Source organism: Medicago truncatula, chromosome 1 (genome assembly GCF_003473485.1).
Source record: "Medicago truncatula cultivar Jemalong A17 chromosome 1, MtrunA17r5.0-ANR, whole genome shotgun sequence".
Classification (NCBI taxonomy): domain Eukaryota; kingdom Viridiplantae; phylum Streptophyta; class Magnoliopsida; order Fabales; family Fabaceae; genus Medicago; species Medicago truncatula.
In genome coordinates, this window is record NC_053042.1 from 41,922,217 (window position 1) to 41,942,805 (window position 20,589).

The 20,589-nt window shown below is 33.7% G+C and overlaps 2 protein-coding genes across 2 annotated transcripts; one reads left to right on the plus strand and one right to left on the minus strand.

Annotated features, from left to right (window-relative positions):
* The first annotated feature begins 12,320 nt into the window (after positions 1-12,320).
* On the plus strand, positions 12,321-17,354 carry LOC112421614 (DEAD-box ATP-dependent RNA helicase 3, chloroplastic). The gene is made up of 7 exons (XM_024783136.2): positions 12,321-12,757; positions 12,844-12,977; positions 13,085-13,499; positions 14,661-14,759; positions 15,188-15,412; positions 16,065-16,627; positions 16,738-17,354. The coding sequence occupies exons 1-7, from the start codon at positions 12,338-12,340 to the stop codon at positions 16,805-16,807; spliced, it is 1,926 nt and encodes a 641-aa protein (XP_024638904.1). The 5' UTR covers positions 12,321-12,337; the 3' UTR covers positions 16,808-17,354.
* A 1,080-nt stretch (positions 17,355-18,434) lies between these two features.
* LOC11412925 (pentatricopeptide repeat-containing protein At4g38150) lies at positions 18,435-19,788 on the minus strand. Its single transcript, XM_003591238.4, has one exon. The coding sequence runs from the start codon at positions 19,593-19,595 to the stop codon at positions 18,765-18,767; it is 831 nt and encodes a 276-aa protein (XP_003591286.1). The 5' UTR covers positions 19,596-19,788; the 3' UTR covers positions 18,435-18,764.
* Positions 19,789-20,589: the final 801 nt, after the last annotated feature.

A 20,589-nucleotide genomic window follows, 5' to 3' on the forward strand; every position in this document is an offset into this window, starting at 1 on the left:
AAACGTTACACGAGTACTATATATATCTAAATAAGATGCTACATGTTTCATCTTTCCTTGAGCAAGGTTATTATTTATTTGGTAGCATTCTTTTTCTTCAACTTTTTGATGGAAAAATCTTTTTCTTCTAATGGAAGCACGCTATATATATCCGTTAAAGAAGAAAACTCGATTCACATTAATTGGTTTCCATTCATTTGCTAGCTGCTTTAGTCAACTTCATGCTAAGGTCATTAGCTGTATTTGTAGATCAAAATATTAATAATATACTTTATGGCATCGATGGATCTGCAAAGATTGAAAAATTGAAAATGCTTTCAAACGTGGGCTTTTTATTCGTAAGCAAAAATAGATTAGTGTATAAATATATCAATCACATGAGCGCAGCTAAGATAGTCATCTAGTTTTAAGGAGGAGTTTTACATTATTATTAAACTAAATGAATTTAAGCCAAAAACAAAAGTGTGAAAGGTGTAGTTTACTCTTGAAACATAAATTGACCAAAATAAAATATCAAAACAGAATGAGGATTTTTCTTCAGTGATCTGATTTGAGTATAAAAAATTGCTTCAATAAGTCAATCTCACATTTTAATAATTGTTTGCTTCTAAGTGACTGACCCGGTGCAATTTCTAATTCCGACTCAGATCGGTTGCAATTGTTGTAAGTGGCCGCTCTGGCACGCTGTGGTGGTGGGGAGTTTGATAGATAGAATAAAACATAAAGATGAGAGGAGAGAAAATCTAGAAACACATTCGTATGTATTCTTAGTAACATTCTTTATTTCATCAATTTATCACTCATCAAATATTCTAATTACACTAGCTACACCATTTTGTTGAGTAAAAACACATTAAAATTTGTTAGAGTACATTATGTTAGATACAATCTTAAAAATATCTCCTAAAAAATAAAGTGTCATAAATATTTTGATGGCCTGAGAGTAATAGAAGCAACCACCAAACACCTACTATGGCTAGCCACTTGCCCGTGAATTAAAGTTAATACTAGAAGAATCACTATCACCAGAATCACTATCACCAAAATAAAAGTTGATGGAATCACATGGAGGTGAAGAATAAGGCATGGCTCAGAAACATCTTAAATTGGAAACAAGAAAGTAGAAATATGATAATATTCCAACTATTTATTGATAATAATGGCAATCAGAAGTAAAAGTACTGGAAACTGGTGTGGTTCTTCCAACCAAATTTAATGGCAAAAATGCATGCCGCACACACACAGCTGTGAAAATATAAATTTCAGTAAAAAATAATAATAACCCTATCTCTATGTTCCCCAATAACTCATTAATCAATTATTTAAGTATAGAACTTTGAAATACTTGACTTTTTGTGCTTTGTCCCATTACTTGAGAAAACCAACTTTGGAATAGTAATTTGCAGTTACATTTCCTATTCATGTTTCTCTTTAACAATGCCAAATTAAGGGTCCCCTACCAAAGTCCTTAACCCTTGCAGCTTTGCCGGGGTTAAAAAGACCTTGTTATTGTTTGGAGTGTGTGTATTATCTTGGGATTATGAAGTTCCTAACTCTAATAATACGCATGAAATCCTGCTCCAGAATTGACCAATTTTGTTTTTTTCCCCAATGTCTGCCTTGTTATAAGGCTTCTCAATGAGAGAATTTAGTTGAAAAATGAGATATAATAGTAATTTTTTTAATATTTCTAATATTTCTAAGTTGAAAATATTCACATATCTTCCCAATTACTACTTTCCATTGAAGGATATGATCAATCATGTTTAATTTAGCAAAATATCTTGTCCTCCTACCAACCACATATATATTATATTGAAGTTCAAACCTAAATCTTTGCTTAAGAAATTTAAGTCCAATTCAACCTCCCAATATACAACTTAAATGTAAATACTCTTTAGTGACAATTGATATGTTGGGTCGCAGGTTTGAACCCGAGATTCTTTGCTCTAAGATCTTTGGAAAAAGAAAGAAAAAAAAAATGGCAATATAAAAACCTAATAATGATTAATATATTTAAAACCTTAGAGCTGCACGCAACCACTAAGATCAATTTCTGAATCAATTCTTCTATAGTATGCTAACGCCATTAGAAAAGACAAGAAGGAAGGAGCAGTTAAAGATATGACACATAAACCTACCAGCAAAACCATTAAACAATAGTATAAAGAAACAGACCAATTTTTGTGTCAAGAATAATGAACAACATACATACATACATGTTCCAAACTCTAATCATAAAACTTAGTAACAACAAAACAAAACAAAACAAAAACAAATGAATTACAGACTGGTTTGGTTTGTCTTTGTATTTACCATGCACTACCATAAACACGAGGAAGAATCAACTTTACGGTGGTGGCTGCTGCCACTATTGTTTAAAAGCTGTGAAAACCTTCTTCTACGGTAATAAAACCCGCATTTAAACCTTGGAAAAAACACCAACTTTCTTCTTAGTCCACGAGCATACCTTAACTTTAACCATACAACTTTCTTAGCACGAACTAAAGATCCTTTGATTCTCTCTGTCAGACTCTTCTTTCTACAGAACTGGTAGCTTCTTAGGAATAACTGTCTCTTCTCTATCATGGTGTAGTTCTGATCAGGAAAGTTGTAATATCCAAAAGATTCAGTCCTAAATAATGGATTCATAGTCACACTTCCCATGTCTTGGTTTGAACTTTGAAGAACTCTGTTTGGAAGTATAGAACAAAGTATTATATATAATATGATTCGATGAACTTTGTAGTTTTTCAAAGATGGAGACAAATACGTGTTAAGTGAAGAAAAAGAGGAAGAAAAGGGGGTATGAATATGAATATGAAGTATAAGGTGTAAAAGTTCAACGAACCTGATTTGGAATTGCTTTGTGTTTTCGCTGCGTTATGACCAGGACGCCACCACACAGTGGCTTAAAGTCTTAAAACAAACTCAATATTTTCTTCTCCTACTTCTTCTCTCTTAAGTATTGGGGCAGCACATTATTTTAAAGTATAGGAGGAGTACTTTATAATAACACGTTGACAACTGGATAAGCTCTTCTTCTTTTAGATGGACGGTCACGTGCTTTTTGTGTTGTCTGTTATACTTTCCATTGCAAAAAATTAACACATTCGACTCTCTCTTTTTTTTTTTTTTTTGTACAAGGAGAAAGCATGGTGATAAAAGAAAATGTAACTAATTAAGTTAAACAAACACTCTAAGCATGCAAATTATCGATGTTTAATCGAAAATGAGACTCTCAACTTCACTCGGAGGAGTCTTGATAAATAAAAGTTTAGGGTGACACAAAAATTTGCAATTCAATCACACCAAGTATGATTTATCTTAATATTCCAATTAAAGCTCATATGCGTATGAATACGCCTAATCAAAGTAGGGGACAAGAATGGCTTTGTATTTTCTGGTTACCAACTCCACTGGTACTTTGTAATCACTCTCCATATTAAGATGAGTTATTCCCCGCATTCGCATCAAATTTACGAGTGGAGATAGTGCACAAAAATTGATTTTTTAGGGATTTTAGCTGAAGTCATTCGAATTACTTCGAGGGTGATTCGAATTGACAATACATGTTCCTTTTTTGTGATCATGAAGTTTGTGTCAGGTGTTGTTCGAATCATGTTGAAACTCATAAACAGTGATTCGAATTACATGTGTAAATGGCTATAAAACATACTTTTACCTCATTATTCAGTTGTACAAAAAAAAAATGGAATCCTTAGGAAACTTAAAGGTTTAGGTTGGTGCTTTTTGGGAGAGGGATTAGGATTCAAGAACAAGAGGCAAGAATAGAGAACAAAAAGAAGATCATGACTCTTGTGTTGAGTGCTTGCGAGGTTCTTGAATGTGAGACAAACACTAGCAAAGAGGGAACTCAAAATGTGCTCTTGAATTGAGGGCTGGTGTTGAGATTTTAGTGTTAGAAACACATCGTAAACACCTTGGGTGATTGAAAATTATTGAGTGGGTTGAAAAGGGAGGAAAGGAGAAAAATTATGGATTGTTCTTGGTGATCATTGAAGTTAAACCCTTATATCACTTCTGTAATTCCCTTATTGTTAAGAGAAATGATAGACATTAAAGTGTCCTCTTGTTAAGCTTTTGAAGTTAATTTTTAGTAATTATTTTGTATTTCTTGTACCAAGTGACCTTGTGGAGTGAGCTCATATTATCTATCACTTTTAACAGTCAAAAGTCGAGAGTTTCTGTCTCCCTAAAATATCATTTTTGGTTCATCCTTATGTCTATCATTCAGGATGGCTAACATATGGTGCACAATCGAGGAAATATATTCAAAGAAATGAGAGAAACCAACAAAAGTGAGATAAAGGTAAAAAAATGAGGCTGTAGTCGAGATAAATTTGAACATGCATGGAAATGGTGTACTAAGTTCAAATTTAGCTAACAGTAGTTATAAGAAGTGAGAAATTCTAACGAGAGGATTTGAAAGAGGATATTCATAAACTATAGGTATGGTAAATCTCAAATTCAATGCTACACTTAAACGAAGTTAGGTCGCTGCACTTCATAATGTAGATTTTTCAGTAATAGAGTAGAAGTGAAAACCAACTATGTGGAAAAATGATGAAAAGTTTGAAATAGTACTTCTAGCACATGGATGTGACGATTAAAACCCCACAAAAATTCATGGTACCTTGACACTTGTGCAAACAACCATAAGTGCTGAAAGGGGAACATGTTTGTAGATCTTGATGAATGGGCAAGTAACAATGTCTCATTTGGTTGTAATTTGAATATTTGAATATTGATTTGCTTGAAAGATGGAAGATATCAATTTATTTCAAATGTGTATTACATTTCAAATTTTAAATGTGTATTACATCTCAAATATCAAGAACGATATTTTAAGTCTCGGACAACTTTTACTAATAGGCTATGATATTCATATGGAAGGTTTAAGTTTCTTTATCAAATATGGGAGAAATTATCTCATCATCAAGGCCCCAATGTAGGAAAATAAGATGTTTTGGTTGGATTTCCAAAATGATGTTTTAAATATATATATATATATATATATATATATATATATATATATAAAAAATCTCCTTGCAATAATGAATCATGACTTTCACGTATTCTATTTGAGCATTTAAACTTTGAGGGGAACATGAACTAACATAAACATCTTAGTATAAGAGGCTTCAGTGTGTGGTGTGATTTGTCGATTCATACTAGACAAAATATGAGGCCTTCAACACCACCTCATATTCATCTCTCACATGTAACGATCTCCCATCTCTTTGATCTGACGCTTAATTCTTGGAATCATGATTTCATCTCATCGATTATGAATCCCCACGATGCAACATATATCTGCAAAGTCCCTATTCATTGTCTAGTTGAAGTTGATTATACTGTGTTGGAAAATTCTCCAACTAATGTTTATATGGTAAAACAACATACTAAATTTGCTTTAATCTTACAGTTCATGCAGATGCAATCCCTCGAATTTGTGGTGATAGGGGTCAAGTTTGGTCATTGAATGTCCCTCCAAAAACCAATCATTTTTGTTGTCGTTTGCTTCATTTTTGGTGTCCCTTGTCAAACCGACTGTATGTGCAACACTGGAGTGGAAGACGAGATGCACGTGATTAAGTGTTGGAATAAGCTTCACTTGTGGCAATTGATAACCATTTTTGCTTTTGGCCACCAGTTTTCTGCTGTGTTCCTCCCTCCCCTCTTATGGCAAGTCTAAATGACGATTTAAATTCAATTTTGTTGCTACCGTTTGGAGTATATGGGATAACCGTATCACTTTACTTTGGGAGTAAAAATCATTTTCAAACGCTAAAACTTGTAATGTAACCTTGTCTTAAAGGTTGTTAGGGACTATAAGTGGTGCAACAAAGCTCTCTCTTCAACCCAAGTTGAATCACAAGCTACCATAGACTCGCCTAGTTGGTTGTGTTGATTGTGCTCTTTTCACTAATGAATGCAGATTTGGAGTTAGTATGTTGTAACGTGTAACAGCCCAATTTTTAGCTAGATTTATTTTAATTACTTTTAATTGTGTTTGTGTGTGATTAAATGTGCTTGTGTGTATTTAATTGTCGTCGGGTGCATCTACGTGGATTACCGTATTAGAAGAGTATTTTAGTCATTTGACGGGTAAGGGTAAAATGGTAATTTTGGTGAGAATCATTTTAATATTTAATGAGAACCCTTATTTTACCAAGTTACTAGTGTAATGATTAGTTTTTATCGTTAGTGACCGTTCGTTATATTTTACCGTTGTTAGTAATTACCGTTGAGTGTATAGAAACTTTTGAATTGTGTTAGAATGGGTTAGGCCCATTAGCATTTTGAGTTAAGCCCATTAAGGGAGATAACATTAGGGTTGTCATAGAAAATATCATTCACTTCACAAAACATTTTCCTAGAGAGAGAAAGAGGTGAAGAGAAGAACAAGAGTGTTGAAGGGAAAGCTTGGGGAATCAATTTGGGTGACCTAGGAGCTGAATTGAAGCAAGGGTTAGAGATAATCAACTTCAAAGGTAAGGGGGTTAGTTATTATCATAATCATGTACAATCTTTGCATCTTCTCATGTTGTATGAAAATGGGTTGGTGAACAATTGTTGTTAAATTCGTGCTTTTACTGTGATGTTATTTTCTTGTGCTTGAATTGATGATTATGGTATGTTTATGGGTGAAATTACATGTTTCAAAGTATGTATAAATGTTAAGTTATGAAATTATGCTTAATTGATGAAATTTGATATGTTTTGATTGAAAAGAGATGTGATTCATATTCCATTAATGTGGTTATTGTTAACTGATGCTATTGTAAGTGAATTATGATTTGGGTATACTTAATTGTGGATTGATGATGAGAAATAAATTGTTGTTGATGGTTTTGTGAAATTAGTGAAGTTGAGTTAAGTGTTCATGTGAAGGACCAAAATGAACTTTTGATATATATATGGTTGTTGACTGAAATTTTGTTATTGTTGGATGAATTGAACCTATGAGAATTTCTGTTTTCACGTTGTGGTTATGTTAGTTGAGTCGTTTGGGAGAAAACGGGTTTTTCGTGTGAAATGTCGATGTTTAAGCGTTTTCGCCAATAAGTGATTATGTGAGGTTTTGGAAAATGACTTTTGGGATGGTTGAAACATGAAATTTTTATAGATTATGTTAGAGTCAAGTGTCAAGATCATGTAGGTGAAAACGGCATCAAAATCCGATTAACGGTTTGCATTTTACGCGCGAAATGGTGAAAAACGCACTTTTGGAAAAGCTGTAAGCGAACAGGCCAGAAGCACACTTCAGAAGCATACTTCAGAAGCACACTTCAGAAGCGTACTTCAGAAGCACTCTTCAGAAGCGTACTTCAGGAGCACTCTTCAGAAGTAGGCCAGAAGCTTCTCAAGAAGCGCCAGTTCCAGCATCTCCTGTTTCGCGTTCTTGCGTCTTTTTCACCTATTTCTGTTTCGAATTGGCCTTTGGTGTAAACATGAAAGTTTTAGATAATTTTGTTAGCTTTCTAATGGCGTTGGTTTCAGGTCCAAATGATTTTTAGAACTCGAGTTATGATCAAATTACTACACATGGGTCATGTGAATTTTTGTGAAAACTTAGCATAACTTTTTCTATGAGTCGTGAAACTTTTCCAAACTTGATATTTGGCTTAATGAAGTATTTAGAGGGAATAATTGAGTATGTAAATATGTAATTGGGATGTGATAATGATCATGAGATATATTTTGCTATCTTACTTGGAATATGAGAATGCTTGAATTGGTGAAACTATATGATATAGTTGATGTTGAGTGACATTGTTGATTATTGATAATATGTTGATGTGTGATGATGAATACTATGATTTATTTGTGTGGGCATGTTTTCTTGATAATGCAATGTTGTGGAGATAATCAATATAATTGGGTGTTGTCCTATATATTGAGTTGAGATTGTGATTTGTTGTCGCATTATCGAGTCCTTACACATGTCCATGCATCATAGTCGTTGTTGCTGTAAAAGGGATGAATCTTTTACTTCGAGATTATTGTAAGGCAGAGGTGAGCCTTACATGCGATGTTGACTTGTCCATCGGAGGTGACGACCTTGTTGAGATTTGGTACCACATGCATTTATGTGTCAATAAGTGCATATCATAGCATGAGTCCTATGTGAAATATGTGATTGGTGATGAATTGAGAAGAATGAAAGTTGACAATGATTGTTTATGATTGATGTTGTGAATGAATATTTATGATTGGATAATTATTCATGTGATTGATATATGTGGATATGAGCTATCAAGTTGTGATATAAGTATTTATGCATGACTATTATTATTCAGGTACATGATATTTATTTGATTTGATTATTATCTGGATTATGATAATGTAATGCTTACCCCCAGTGGTTTTAACCGCCTACTTGCCTGTATGGGTGAGTAGACGTTGTGCAGGAGTAGTCTCGGTGAGTCTTTGCTTGGGATATCGGGAGCTTCCTCCGATATCGGTGTCGTGTCGGCTCTGATCTAGGCTTGTCGTGTCGGTCTAGATTAGGTTGTTTATATTTTCGTTGGGATTATTATTTTGTTGATGACTACCCGATGTTTGGGTTTTGAGATTTATCTTTTGGATATGATTTATTTGCTCATGGCATGTATATATTTGATCACTCTGATTTATATTCCGCTGTAACTGTTGAGGTTTACATACATGTCTATCGGTTTTTGAATTTTGAATAAGACGTAATCTCTATTTCTTGAATAAATGTATTATTCGCATGTTTAATTGCTTTAATAGAAATAGGAGCGTTACATAACGCCCTATTTTATTATTTATTTATTTTATTTAGTTTAGATGTCTTTTTATAATTTAGTCGATTTATTTTGATGAGTGATATTTTGTTATGTTATATGTTGGTATTTATTAGTATAATATATATGTTATTTGGTGTAGAAATATATGTTATTTGGTGTAGAAATATATGTGTTATTTGGTGTAGAAATATTATGTTATTTGGTGTAGAAATATATGTTATTTTGTGTAGAAATATATGTTATCTGATGTAGAAATATATTTCTTATTTGGTGTAGAAATATATATATGTTATAGAAATATATTTGTTATTGAGATATTTTATATTATATATATATATATATATATATATATATATTAGAATAGAATATTGAGACTAGGAGGATAAATTTGGAAATAAGAGAAAATAAGTAGGTTAAGGATTTATATAAAAAGGGAGAGTTAGAATTAGAAAATAAGGATTACGTGCAAACTGCTTTTGGGAGAAAAAGGGAGAAAGTGAGAAGCCAAGAGAAGAGAAGAACCAAGAAGAGAGGTTGCCGATCGTTAATCTAAGGTAAGGGTGGGACTAGCTTTCTCTAGTAATGGGTTGTATAATTCTGAAAAAGGGTTTAACCTTGTAGTTGTTGTTAGTTTTGATGTTTTGGGAATTAGGTTTAGAAGTTGTAATTGGTTGATTTAAGAGTAGATAATCTGATGAATTAGGGTAATAATTGGTGTCCAAGTTGCAGATTAATCATAGGTTAAGTTTCCTATCAAATTTGGGGTTTGGGTGGTGAAAAATTGGGTTTTTGGCTGAAAACTGGTCTGTTCCCGTAGAGTTGTCTGTCGCAACCGCCTCGCGAGCTGCACAGTGACAGCATACCCTGTTTCGCGTTCTTGCGTCTTTTTCACACGTTTTTGTTTTGAATTGGCCTTTGGTGTAAACAAGAAAGTTTTAGATAATTTTGTTAGCTTTCTAGTGGCTTTCGTTTAACTTGCAAATTATTTTTAGTTTTTGAGATATGATGAAAATACTCCAAGGGGGTATTAGTGAAATCTTATGAAAATTCAGTATAACCATTTCTAAGTTAATACAAAACTTATGGGATTATTCCAAACCTCAAAACTAGAAGTACTATGAGTACAATTAAGGTGTTTAAGAGTATTTAACCTATGTTGTGAGTTAATCTTGGGATAGGAATGAAAGTTGTTATTAAGTTATAGACTTACAGAGAGCCTGAATCAAATGATTAATGATTGTTAGTTAATTTAAGATATTTATATAAGGTGTTGAAAATGTATGATATAGAAATTATTATTGTTTATATCATTCAAGTTGTTATTATTGATGTTGCTATGTTGCAAGATGTTTATGTTGTTGTTTCTGCTGTTGTTGAACCATTATTGTCATTAAGTTGCAAATGTTGGTCTAAGTTGTAAAGTTGTAAGTTGTTATTCCAAGATATTGGATCATATAAGTTGTGAAGTTGTCTAAGTTGTACGTTGTTGAGTCCATGCATACTCATTTGAAGTTGAGGGCTTGATGCCCTGTGAGCTTTTGCTCTTACGTTGAGGGTTTGATGCTCTGTGAGCTTTTGCTCTTATGTTGAGGGCTTGATGCCCTGTGAGTGTATTTATGCTCTTTATGTTGAGAGTTTGATGCCCTGGTTGGTACTACATGCATGATTAAGAAGTTGAAGTTTCATATGTTGAGTTTAAGTTGTAGAAGTTGCATTGTCGTTGTCGTTAAGTTGTCATTTGTCACTGAGTTGTTAATAAGGAACTACCTGAAGTATTAATATTTATTAAATGTTGTTGTTCATGTTGTTATAAGATGATGTTTATGATGTGAAGTATACGATGTTATAAGATGATGATTATGATGTGATAATTTATATTGTTATATGATGATGGTTATGATTTGATTATTATGTGTTATATGATGATGTATATAATGCGATGAATGTGAAGTTAATGATGATTAGAAGTTGGTTGAGTTATTAATGAAGTATTATAAGAAGAGTTAATATTATTAATTGATGAAGTTTAAGTTGTTAAATGCTTTTGATGAATTATATGCTTATTATTATTTGAATGTGAAATTTCACCCCTTCTGCTTGGAAATGTTGCCCTCACAATTGGGTAACTTGCAGGTAATCAAGATTAGCTGTGAAGTGAGTCGACTCTCTCACGTGTGTCTTAGGTGCTCTGATACGTAACGGGATGAGAATTTTGTTGTTGTTTTATATTCCTTACATATTATTTTATGAACTTTAATGAACATGTTGTTGGAATAACTTTAAAGATTTTATGTTGAGGCCTTGGTGCCAAGGTTGTTTTAAACGTTGAAATAATTTCCGTTGCGAAGTAATAAATGATATGTTGTTGAATTTGAAGGATAAATAGTTATTTTATTCTGTTTAAGATTTTATGAAATTCCGTTTATGTTGAATTACTTTGATTTTTATGTGAAATTTTCATGTTGAAAAAAATGGGATGTTACATATGTGCTTTCGCTTTCGTGATAGTTGTGAGAACCTTGTCCAAGCTTGCTCCATGTGGTTCCCCTTTATCAATCGAACCGTCGAGTGTGGAGAATTTGTAGTTTTGTTTAACCTAAGCCTTTTCTACTCTCATCTTCATTGGTTGTGTTTGGTAACACAAAAAAGCTAGCTTATAGCTTGTTGGACTAGCTTATAACCTTGTTGGTTGAAAACGTGATGTGTTTGGTAACAAGCTTTTCTCACGAGCTTATAGCTTTTTTTGAGAAGCTATTTCAAATAGCTTTTTAGCTTATAGCTGATAGCTTTTCACATTTTCTTACCCTTTAATATTATTTTTTATTGAAAAAACTACCCACGATAAATAAAAAACTTCCCACGTTGTGTTAATGTTTTTTTACGGTTGCCTTATAAATTGCTTTCTATTTGAATTTTTATTTATTGTTTGGTTGGAAATATGGTTCTTAGGTTCTTAGGTGAATTCATAAAACACATTTATCATTTTAGAGATGAAATTAATTTGAAAGGAATTTAAATATTTAAAAAAGAATTGAAAAAGTAAAACAATTATGTATAAAATTTATTAAAAAATAAATAAACAAACATGTTCTTTTATGTCATTTTATATTAATCAGTCACGTCAACAACTAATTTTACCAAACACATTATTTTTAATAAACGAGTTTTTTCAGCTATAAACTATCAGTCATCAGTTATCAGCTAGCTTTTCAGCTATCAGTTAGCTTATAGCTGATTTTTACCAAACAGAGCTATTGTATTATCAACATTATTATTGATTAAATAAGTTATCTTCTCCTTTTTTTATTTTAATTTTATGAAAATATGGATGTCCTTTAATCTCAAGAACTAAAAAAAAGATATAGATATTTTATACTTTTTTGTGGACAGAATATAAGATATTTTACGGTGACTATAAACCATAATCATAAACATTTTAAATTAAAAAATGTATAAAAATATATCGGCAGTAATTGAAATTATTCTACCTCACTAAAACACAGCAGTTACTAACAACCACACAAGCTCTCACAACGTGGATGTTTAAAAGAACATCATTTGCTTCATTAGAGAGTGTGCGGCCTTATCCATCATTCTCCTCTCACAGCAAACCCAAAATGGCTTCTTCCATCGGAACTTCTTCCATAAACAAAACCCAACTTCTCAATACACCAACTTCATTTTCACTCTACAACACCACTTCTCGTCTAAACACCCTTCTCCGTCTCCGTCCTAACCACAAAACCCCAACTGTTTCCTTCGTTATTTCTGCTATTGCCACCCCCAACGCTCCTATCCTCACCCCTCAAGAATCCTTCAAGGGTTTTGCTTTCGATGACGCTAACGATGTTCCTGTTGCCGTCAGCAAAAACGAACTTGATATTTCCAAGCTTGGTTTTCCTTCTCAGCTTGTTGACTCGCTTCAGAGACGTGGAATTACTAGTCTTTTCCCCATTCAGGTTTCCAACTTCAACATTTAATTTAATTAATTAAACCTTATCTTGTCGTAAAATTTTGTTTCATTAAACGTTATCTTGTTGATTAGAGAGCTGTGTTGCTGCCTGCATTAGAAGGCAGAGATATCATTGCCCGTGCAAAGACCGGGACTGGAAAGACATTAGCATTTGGAATTCCAATTATCAAGGGTCTCACTGAGAATGAACAAAGCAATATGATGAGGTAGGTATTATATAATGCATGTTTGTTAATTTAATTAATTAATTATTATTATTATTATTATTATTATTATTATAGTGATGATGCATTTCGGTGTTCTTTTATCTCAGGCGGTCTGGTCGGCTTCCTAAAGTACTGGTCCTTGCACCCACCAGGGAGTTAGCAAAGCAAGTAGAGAAGGAGATAAAAGAATCTGCACCTTATTTAAACACAGTTTGTGTTTATGGTGGTGTTTCTTATGATATTCAGAGGAATGCACTTTCACGCGGTGTTGATGTTGTGGTTGGAACACCTGGGAGACTAATTGACCTCATAAATGGGGGAACCCTTAAACTTGCTGAAATTCAGTATTTGGTACTTGATGAAGCTGATCAGATGCTTGCTGTTGGGTTTGAGGAGAGCGTCGAAGAAATTTTGGAATCAATCCCATCTCAGCGCCAGATTATGCTTTTCTCTGCAACCATGCCGGGTTGGGTCAAGAAGTTGTCAAGAAAACATTTGAACAATCCTTTGACTATTGATTTGGTAAAATTATTGTTACTTTTTAACTTCTCTTCCAAATTACATGTCTCATTTATTTGATTTTTACAATTTGATTTCCCAATGTGTGTTGACTATAGAGTCAAAGAGGTGTAGCCTACCCCCCAATTATTTGAGTCTTGTTGACGTAAAACTCACCTAAATGGCAGGAATTTGCTTATGATTTTTTGCGTCGAATGCATGTCATACCATAATCTATGACTTTTCTATTGACTTGTCACTAAGCAATTTTTGTGTAGGTAAAATACCTAATCATTTTGTGGTCTTTGTGACCCCATTTCACGAATAATCTAGTTTACAGCAGCAGTGCATAATCACATTTTCATCTTTTTGGAAGCATTAGGGCTGGCAATGAACCGAACCAACTCGAAAATAGTGCGAGATTCGATTTGATAATTGATTCGTTGAACTTGATTTATGAACCTAATGAGTCGAACTTAAGTTTAAAATTAAGCTCGTTAAATAAATGAGTTGAACTTGAACTAAATATGGTTCGACTCGTTTGGTTCATGAACCAGCCCGATGTGTGTGTCTGTGTGTGCGTGTGTGCGTGCGTGCGCGCGCGTGCGTGAGAGAAGTGCATCTCAATTATAATGTAAAAGCTATACATTTAGTATATGGATTGTGCTGCAGTAGTAATGTACGCTTCATAGTTTTACTTTTTTTTTTTGTTTTAAATATGTCAAATATTTTTGACAAAAAAAAAGGTTTGTGAAATATACAATTCGAGTAAACGAGCTGAACCGAACTGTTCGTGAATTTTAAACGAGCCGAACTCGAGCTTAAAAAATGGTTCGTTTCGAACTCGAGCTTAAAAAAAGGTTCGCTTCGAACTCGAGTCGAATTTTGAGCCGAACCAATTCTTATCGAGTCGAATCGAGCTCAGACAGGTTCGACTCGACTCGACTCATTTCCAGCCCTAGGAAGCATCATGCCATCACATGATATGCATGTATAATCAATTAGAGAGAAATGAAGGGAAATCATTCATAAATTTGGACTATAACTGAATCTATGCATTTTCTTATAATTATTTATATCAAACTGCTGGATTTATGATTACCAATCTTTACGTTATTGTAGTTATGATTTGTTTTAATCGCCACAAAATGGTATTGATGGGCTTTCACTTTTCTTTTTAACAAGGTCGGTGACAGAGAAGAAAAGCTTGCTGAAGGGATCAAACTTTATGCTGTATCAGCCACTTCAACATCAAAGCGGAGAATTCTTTATGGTCTTATAAGTGTAAGTTTGTTGTTATTTTCACAGTCTCAGCTTGTTGTTTGGTACATCTATAGTTTGCTTCTCTGAGGTTTTGTTTAGTAGTTATGGTGAGTAAAGCCTGCCCAATGTTTAAAATGATAATACAATAAAACCTTCTTGTTCAGAAGCAGGTTACCAACTATTTAAACGAACTCCATTGTTTGGCATTCATGCATATTGATCAAGTTTGTATAATCATTTTGATGTAGAGATGTAGTTCATGTTGAATACCTTGACACAAACTTATGGCTGTCTATTCTCTAAGACTAATTTTCTGTTGTTGCAAGTTTCATATCTATTAGTTGCATGTTTCGTATCTATTAGTTGCATGCTTCCAAATGCCTTCAAGTTACTCTTGAATACAAGAAAGGCAGTTCAATAATTTTGCTGTATGTTATCATGTCTTTTAGGCCTATGCAAATGGTGGGAAGACCATTGTTTTCACACGGACAAAAAGGGATGCGGATGAAATATCATTGTCACTAACAAATAGCATAGCTTCTAAACCACTACATGGTGATATCTCTCAGTATCAGAGAGAGAAAACATTGAATGGTTTTCGGCAAGGAAGATTCACAGTCCTTGTTGCTACCGACGTTGCTTCTCGTGGACTAGATATTCCCAATGTTGATTTGGTAAGTTCAAAGTGATGTTTTTTGGTCCATGTCCAAACATCTTATCTTCAGTCTCGGTTCTATAAAAATCATCTCAAATTCTATCAGCTTTTAAATTTTTATTATGCATTTTAATATGTAATGCCAACTAAGGCTTTGATAAAACCCTTCATGTTGATTACTGTTATTTGGTATTTAGGCTTTTAAGTTTAAGATTTTGGTTTTAAAATTTGGTGTCTACAAATTTGGGTCGTGAGATATTATTATCTCTAGGTTAGATTAACAAAGCATGTTTATTCTGGATAAGGATTTCTCAATTTTTAATTTGGTTTGCCTGTTCTATGTAAATTTTGGATTGTCTGTTTGATATAAGGATATTCAATGTTTCTACTACATCTGACCTTATTACTCAATCTCTGTCAGTGTCACCGTATGTTATTTAATCTGATTTGGCAATTATAATTTTATGCTATAAAATGTGTTTGTTTAAAAATGCATTGGTTAATTCTTTTGTAATAATTTCAATTTTGTTTACCATTGGATGAGTTTAAGGTTTCTATTTATTTTTTTAAAAAGATGTTTTTATGCTTTGGTATAATAATGAATTGCTTTCTGTTCTCAATATATTGAAAACCTTGTTGCCATTCCAATTTTTTTTTTTTTTTAATTTCAGATTATACATTATGAACTTCCCGATGGTCCCGAGACTTTTGTACATCGCTCTGGTCGTACTGGACGTGCAGGAAAAGAGGGTACAGCTGTTGTAATGTACACCACTTCCCAGAAAAGAACTGTTATATCCTTTGAGCGCGAAGTAGGCTGCACGTTTGAATTTATTAGTCCACCACCTATGCAAGATTTACCCGAATCATCTACCAGGCAAGTTGTTCCTACGTTTGATAGAGATAGAAGTAATTATAGAGGATCTAGGGATCAAAGTGGTTTTAGAACCGGTGGGGATGACTGGCGAACCGGAGGTGGACGATCAAGTGGGTATTCATCATCAAACAGATCTTCGTCTTCAGGTTCTAGGGATCAGAGAGGTTTTAAAACCGGTGGGGATGACTGGCTAACTGGAGGTGGACGATCAAGTGGGTATTCATCATCAAACAGATCTTCGTCGTCGTCAGGTTCTAGGGAGAGAGGTTTTAAAACCGGTGATGATGACTGGTTAATTGGAGGTAGACGATCAAGCGGGTATTCATCATCAAACAGATCTTCATCACCAAACAGGAGGTAACAGGACATAAGCTATGTTTTACTCTTGTTTGATAATTTCTTTTAAGATTTGTTTGCTTTATATTTGGGTGTACGTATAACTCAAGGCATCTGAATGTGCATTGCAGAGGTAGTTATGGAGGGGCCTGTTTTAGTTGTGGACAACCTGGGCATCGGGCGTCAGATTGTCCCAATTAACGGGACTTCTCTTAGTTGGAACACATTCAATTTTGGCGTCGCCTTGTTCAAGAATTCAGCTGCATCTAGTGATGGCCTAAGTGGTTCAAGAAATTGAAAGGTGCTTCCCGAAAGAACTACAAATCAAAGCTACTTTACAACATCTTTCCTATTTAGTAATCTCCATAGAGGTTCCCGCATTTGATATCAGACTTTTTTTTTTCTTTCTGTCTCCGTGATGTGAAACTGATTTAGCGTTTGTGTTGGGGCAATGATATTCGGCAAGAGAACGATAATTTTATGCTGCTGATTTGTCTGCTCAGCCATCTTTCAGAAAAAGACAAGAATAGCTTTTGTAGAAAGAATACGTTACCAATCACTCTATAGGAATATTAGCTATCATATAAGTTATGTCCTGTATAATTTTCTTTCAAACAAGCTTGTCTGTAGTACAAAAATGAACTCTAAATTGTTGTTTTTGGTCGTCGTAATACCTGCTCACGATGCACATGGACCATGTGTTTGTTTCAAAGTATGCAATATATTTATCAGAAAGTGAGTTTGTGAATGTAACACTCTTTAATTTAAGATCAGCATCCTAGATTCTTCTTCTTTTTTTTTTTCCTTCTTCTGTGCTGCTGTGAATTCCGAGTAAATAGAGCAATTACCCCTCTGAAATTGTAAGTTTCGTCAATTACCCTATAACATTAATAAAACTTCAATTACCCCTCTGAAATTGCACAACGTTAATTAATTTACCCTCTCTATCAAATTCTTCTGTTAATCAACATGTTGTTTTGCAAATACCCTTTGAAGTTTTGCATTTATGTGTAAAATGTCTCCCGAAACTTAAAAATTTATATATAAAAAAAAATTATCCATGACTCAAAATGGGCCTCTTCACGCATCTTCCCTCCAATTTTATAGAATTTGATGTACATATTTACTTGCAGAAAAAATATTGTAATTCACTTTTAGTTTTACTTGAACACTTTTTATTCACATTACTAAAAGGATGGAAATCTTTTCTATGTGGTGATTGTTGTGTGATCATGGAACACAAATACACCAACAAATTGTGCAGGTGAAAATTTCTCATACATGTCCAACCATAAAATATGTTGATTGTGGTCACTTAAAGTATTTTTTGCCCATTAATCAAAATCTGGCTTTTGTCCATTGATTCTATGTACATATTTAGAGAGCATGTATGAAGCCTAAAGTGAACAAACTTGCAGCAAGTTTGGATATTGCATTGAAAAAGAATTCTGAAAATCTATGTGGCAAAGAAGTATGTAAATCAGACAAAAGTTAATGAACAGTGGTTCATTGATCATGTATATATATAAACACAACTCTACCATTAATGATTTTTGGTTTCAATATTATTTTCATATTGATTACCCATGCAAGTAAGAACGAGAAAAAAAATATATATAAATTTTTAAATTCGGGGGGCATTTTACGCAAAACTTCAGGGGATATTTGCAAAACGTCATGTTAGAAGAATTTGATGGAGGGATAAATTGATTAATGTTGTGCAATTTCATGAGCTAATTGAAGTTTTGTTAATGTCAAGGACTAATTGACGAAACTTACAATTTTGAGAGTAATTACCCATTGAGTCTCTTACCTATTTATTCGTGAATTCCCGAAAGAATGAAAGCCTTTATAAATCTAACAAACTATACATCTCACTATTACCTTATTTTCACGGCACTTATTCATGTTAAGACTAAATTAATTTAAAAGTACACTTGAAACTATAGTTGTAGGTATCACAGTGAGACCCTTCGTAATTCCTATGGTGTATTTGAACCAAAGCTACAAATTGTAGTTTCTCACACATTTCAAAGGCTAATGCAAAAGCTGAAAGATGACTGTAGTGAGAGTGATAAAACTTTTCATGAAACAAGAACATAAACAATATACGCACATTTCATGAAGCCAGTCGCACACTACAGAGAATCACTTGGTATTATTTGCCAAAGAGAATGTTAATGACAGTTCTAAAAACAGGTCCTCTTTTGTTGCTAAGAACCTCCCTAACAGCGTTCTCATCAGGAACAAACCCCTTACCCTTCATTTCCTCGAGCAACTTCTCTGCCTCATCGATCTTCTCCTCCGTAACCAATCCCTCAAACACTGCACCATAAGTCTCAGCATTAGGTCTCATCCCTTTCTCCATCATCTCCAACAAATACTTCTTCGCATCCTTCAAAAACTTAGCATCAGAAGCAAGTCCCTTAATAATAACAGTGTAGGTATAAGCATTAGGACAAACCCCAGAAGCAAGCATACGCATGTAAGCTTTAAGAGCTTCTTTTGGTTGACCAGCATTGGCATAAGCTTCAATGATAGCGGTGTTGGCCACCACGTCGGGCATTTGGTTTTTGTCTTTGATCTGACCGAAAAGCTCCAATGCTTCGTGAGTTAAACCTTGTTGAGACAAAGCGTCGAACATCTTGACTGCGTGGTTGAATAGCCCGTCACCGGTTCGCATTTTGTGGAAGATTTGTTGCAAGTCTTTTGGGTCTTCAGGTTCTTCTATTGCTGGTTTTTTGCTGAATGGGTCGTAAGGGGGTGGTAGGTTTTTGCTAATTTCGGTGGGTTTTGTTGTTGTGGGGGTGTTTTCGTCGTCGGAATCGGAGTCGGAGAGAGAGAAGTTTATTTTGGTGTCGATGGTTTTGTTGGTGGATGTGAAATGGCGTGGAATGGGTAAAGGGAAAGTGTTGTTGGATTTGAAGATGGAAAATAAAGCGCGAGATATTGGTGATGCAATTGTGCGTCTTGCTGCATACAAAGCCATTGATGCTATACTCTTTGTCAAGCAATGCAGTGCAGTAGCAAGGAGGAGGGGAGAGCGTGCTTTCTTTCTCCGTTACAAATCCTTCTGGAAAATTCCAAGGGTGGCGTCTAGTTAGCTTACATTCACCAAAGCCTAGGCCCAAACATCTAGAAACAACGAACGAACCAAATTACAAGTAAAGTGTTGAGTTGAATTTGGTTAAACTCATGATTCATAAGCAAAAATGTAAGAAGAAATGAGTGGACATAAATTGATGTATTTAGTATAAATTTTGAATCAATTATGTTAATTTTTTATTGACCAATTTTTCCTTATATTTTGGGAGGGAGGGAGTATTCGTTAAGTTAACGAACTTAACCTTCGATTCAAATTAAAAAATTAGTAATTATTAAATCTCAAGTCATGTTCAAGTTGAATTGATTTATTATCGACCCAACTCAAGTTGTAGCTCACCATATCTAAAATTAACATCAACCATAATTATTATTTTTTGAATAATTTATGTTCAACCCGCATCCAAAAAAAAAAATACATATTCACCTTTCCATCACTAATATAAGCAACAAATCACTTTTTAGATTCATTTAATAGCTGATGTATTTGACCTATAATATTTATTAGAAACATCAGTTATTCATATTTATTAGATACATCAGTTATTCAATGAATCTAAAAATTTATTTTTTTTTAATTTATTTTTTTACTTATAATACTGACTGGAGAGTGTATGGTTGATTCCACTTGTGAATGGATACAATTGATTTTAAGAAAATGTTAACAAGTGCTCTAATAACATTGTTTAAGCATCTAAAAGTATTAACTTTTGTATTGAAAATTGTACGATGATGACTTTAACAAATGTTTGACTTGTATTTTCAAGGCATAATTTCTTTTTGTGGATTTCTTAAACAGTGCCCTTGTTAGCAAGACTCTTGATTTTAACATGTTGGTGTTATGTCAAGTAGATTTTATCTTACATGTATCTAGAATTTGT

Bases quoted from the DNA above. Each gene is read 5' to 3' on its own strand.
- LOC112421614 (XM_024783136.2), top strand. From the start codon at position 12,338: ATGTTTAAAAGAACATCATTTGCTTCATTAGAGAGTGTGCGGCCTTAT. The intron at 13,500-14,660 runs GTAAAATTATTG...CTTTTTAACAAG, and splicing joins ATCCTTTGACTATTGATTTG to GTCGGTGACAGAGAAGAAAA. The intron at 14,760-15,187 runs GTAAGTTTGTTG...CATGTCTTTTAG, and splicing joins TTCTTTATGGTCTTATAAGT to GCCTATGCAAATGGTGGGAA.
- LOC11412925 (XM_003591238.4), bottom strand. From the start codon at position 19,595: ATGGCTTTGTATGCAGCAAGACGCACAATTGCATCACCAATATCTCGC.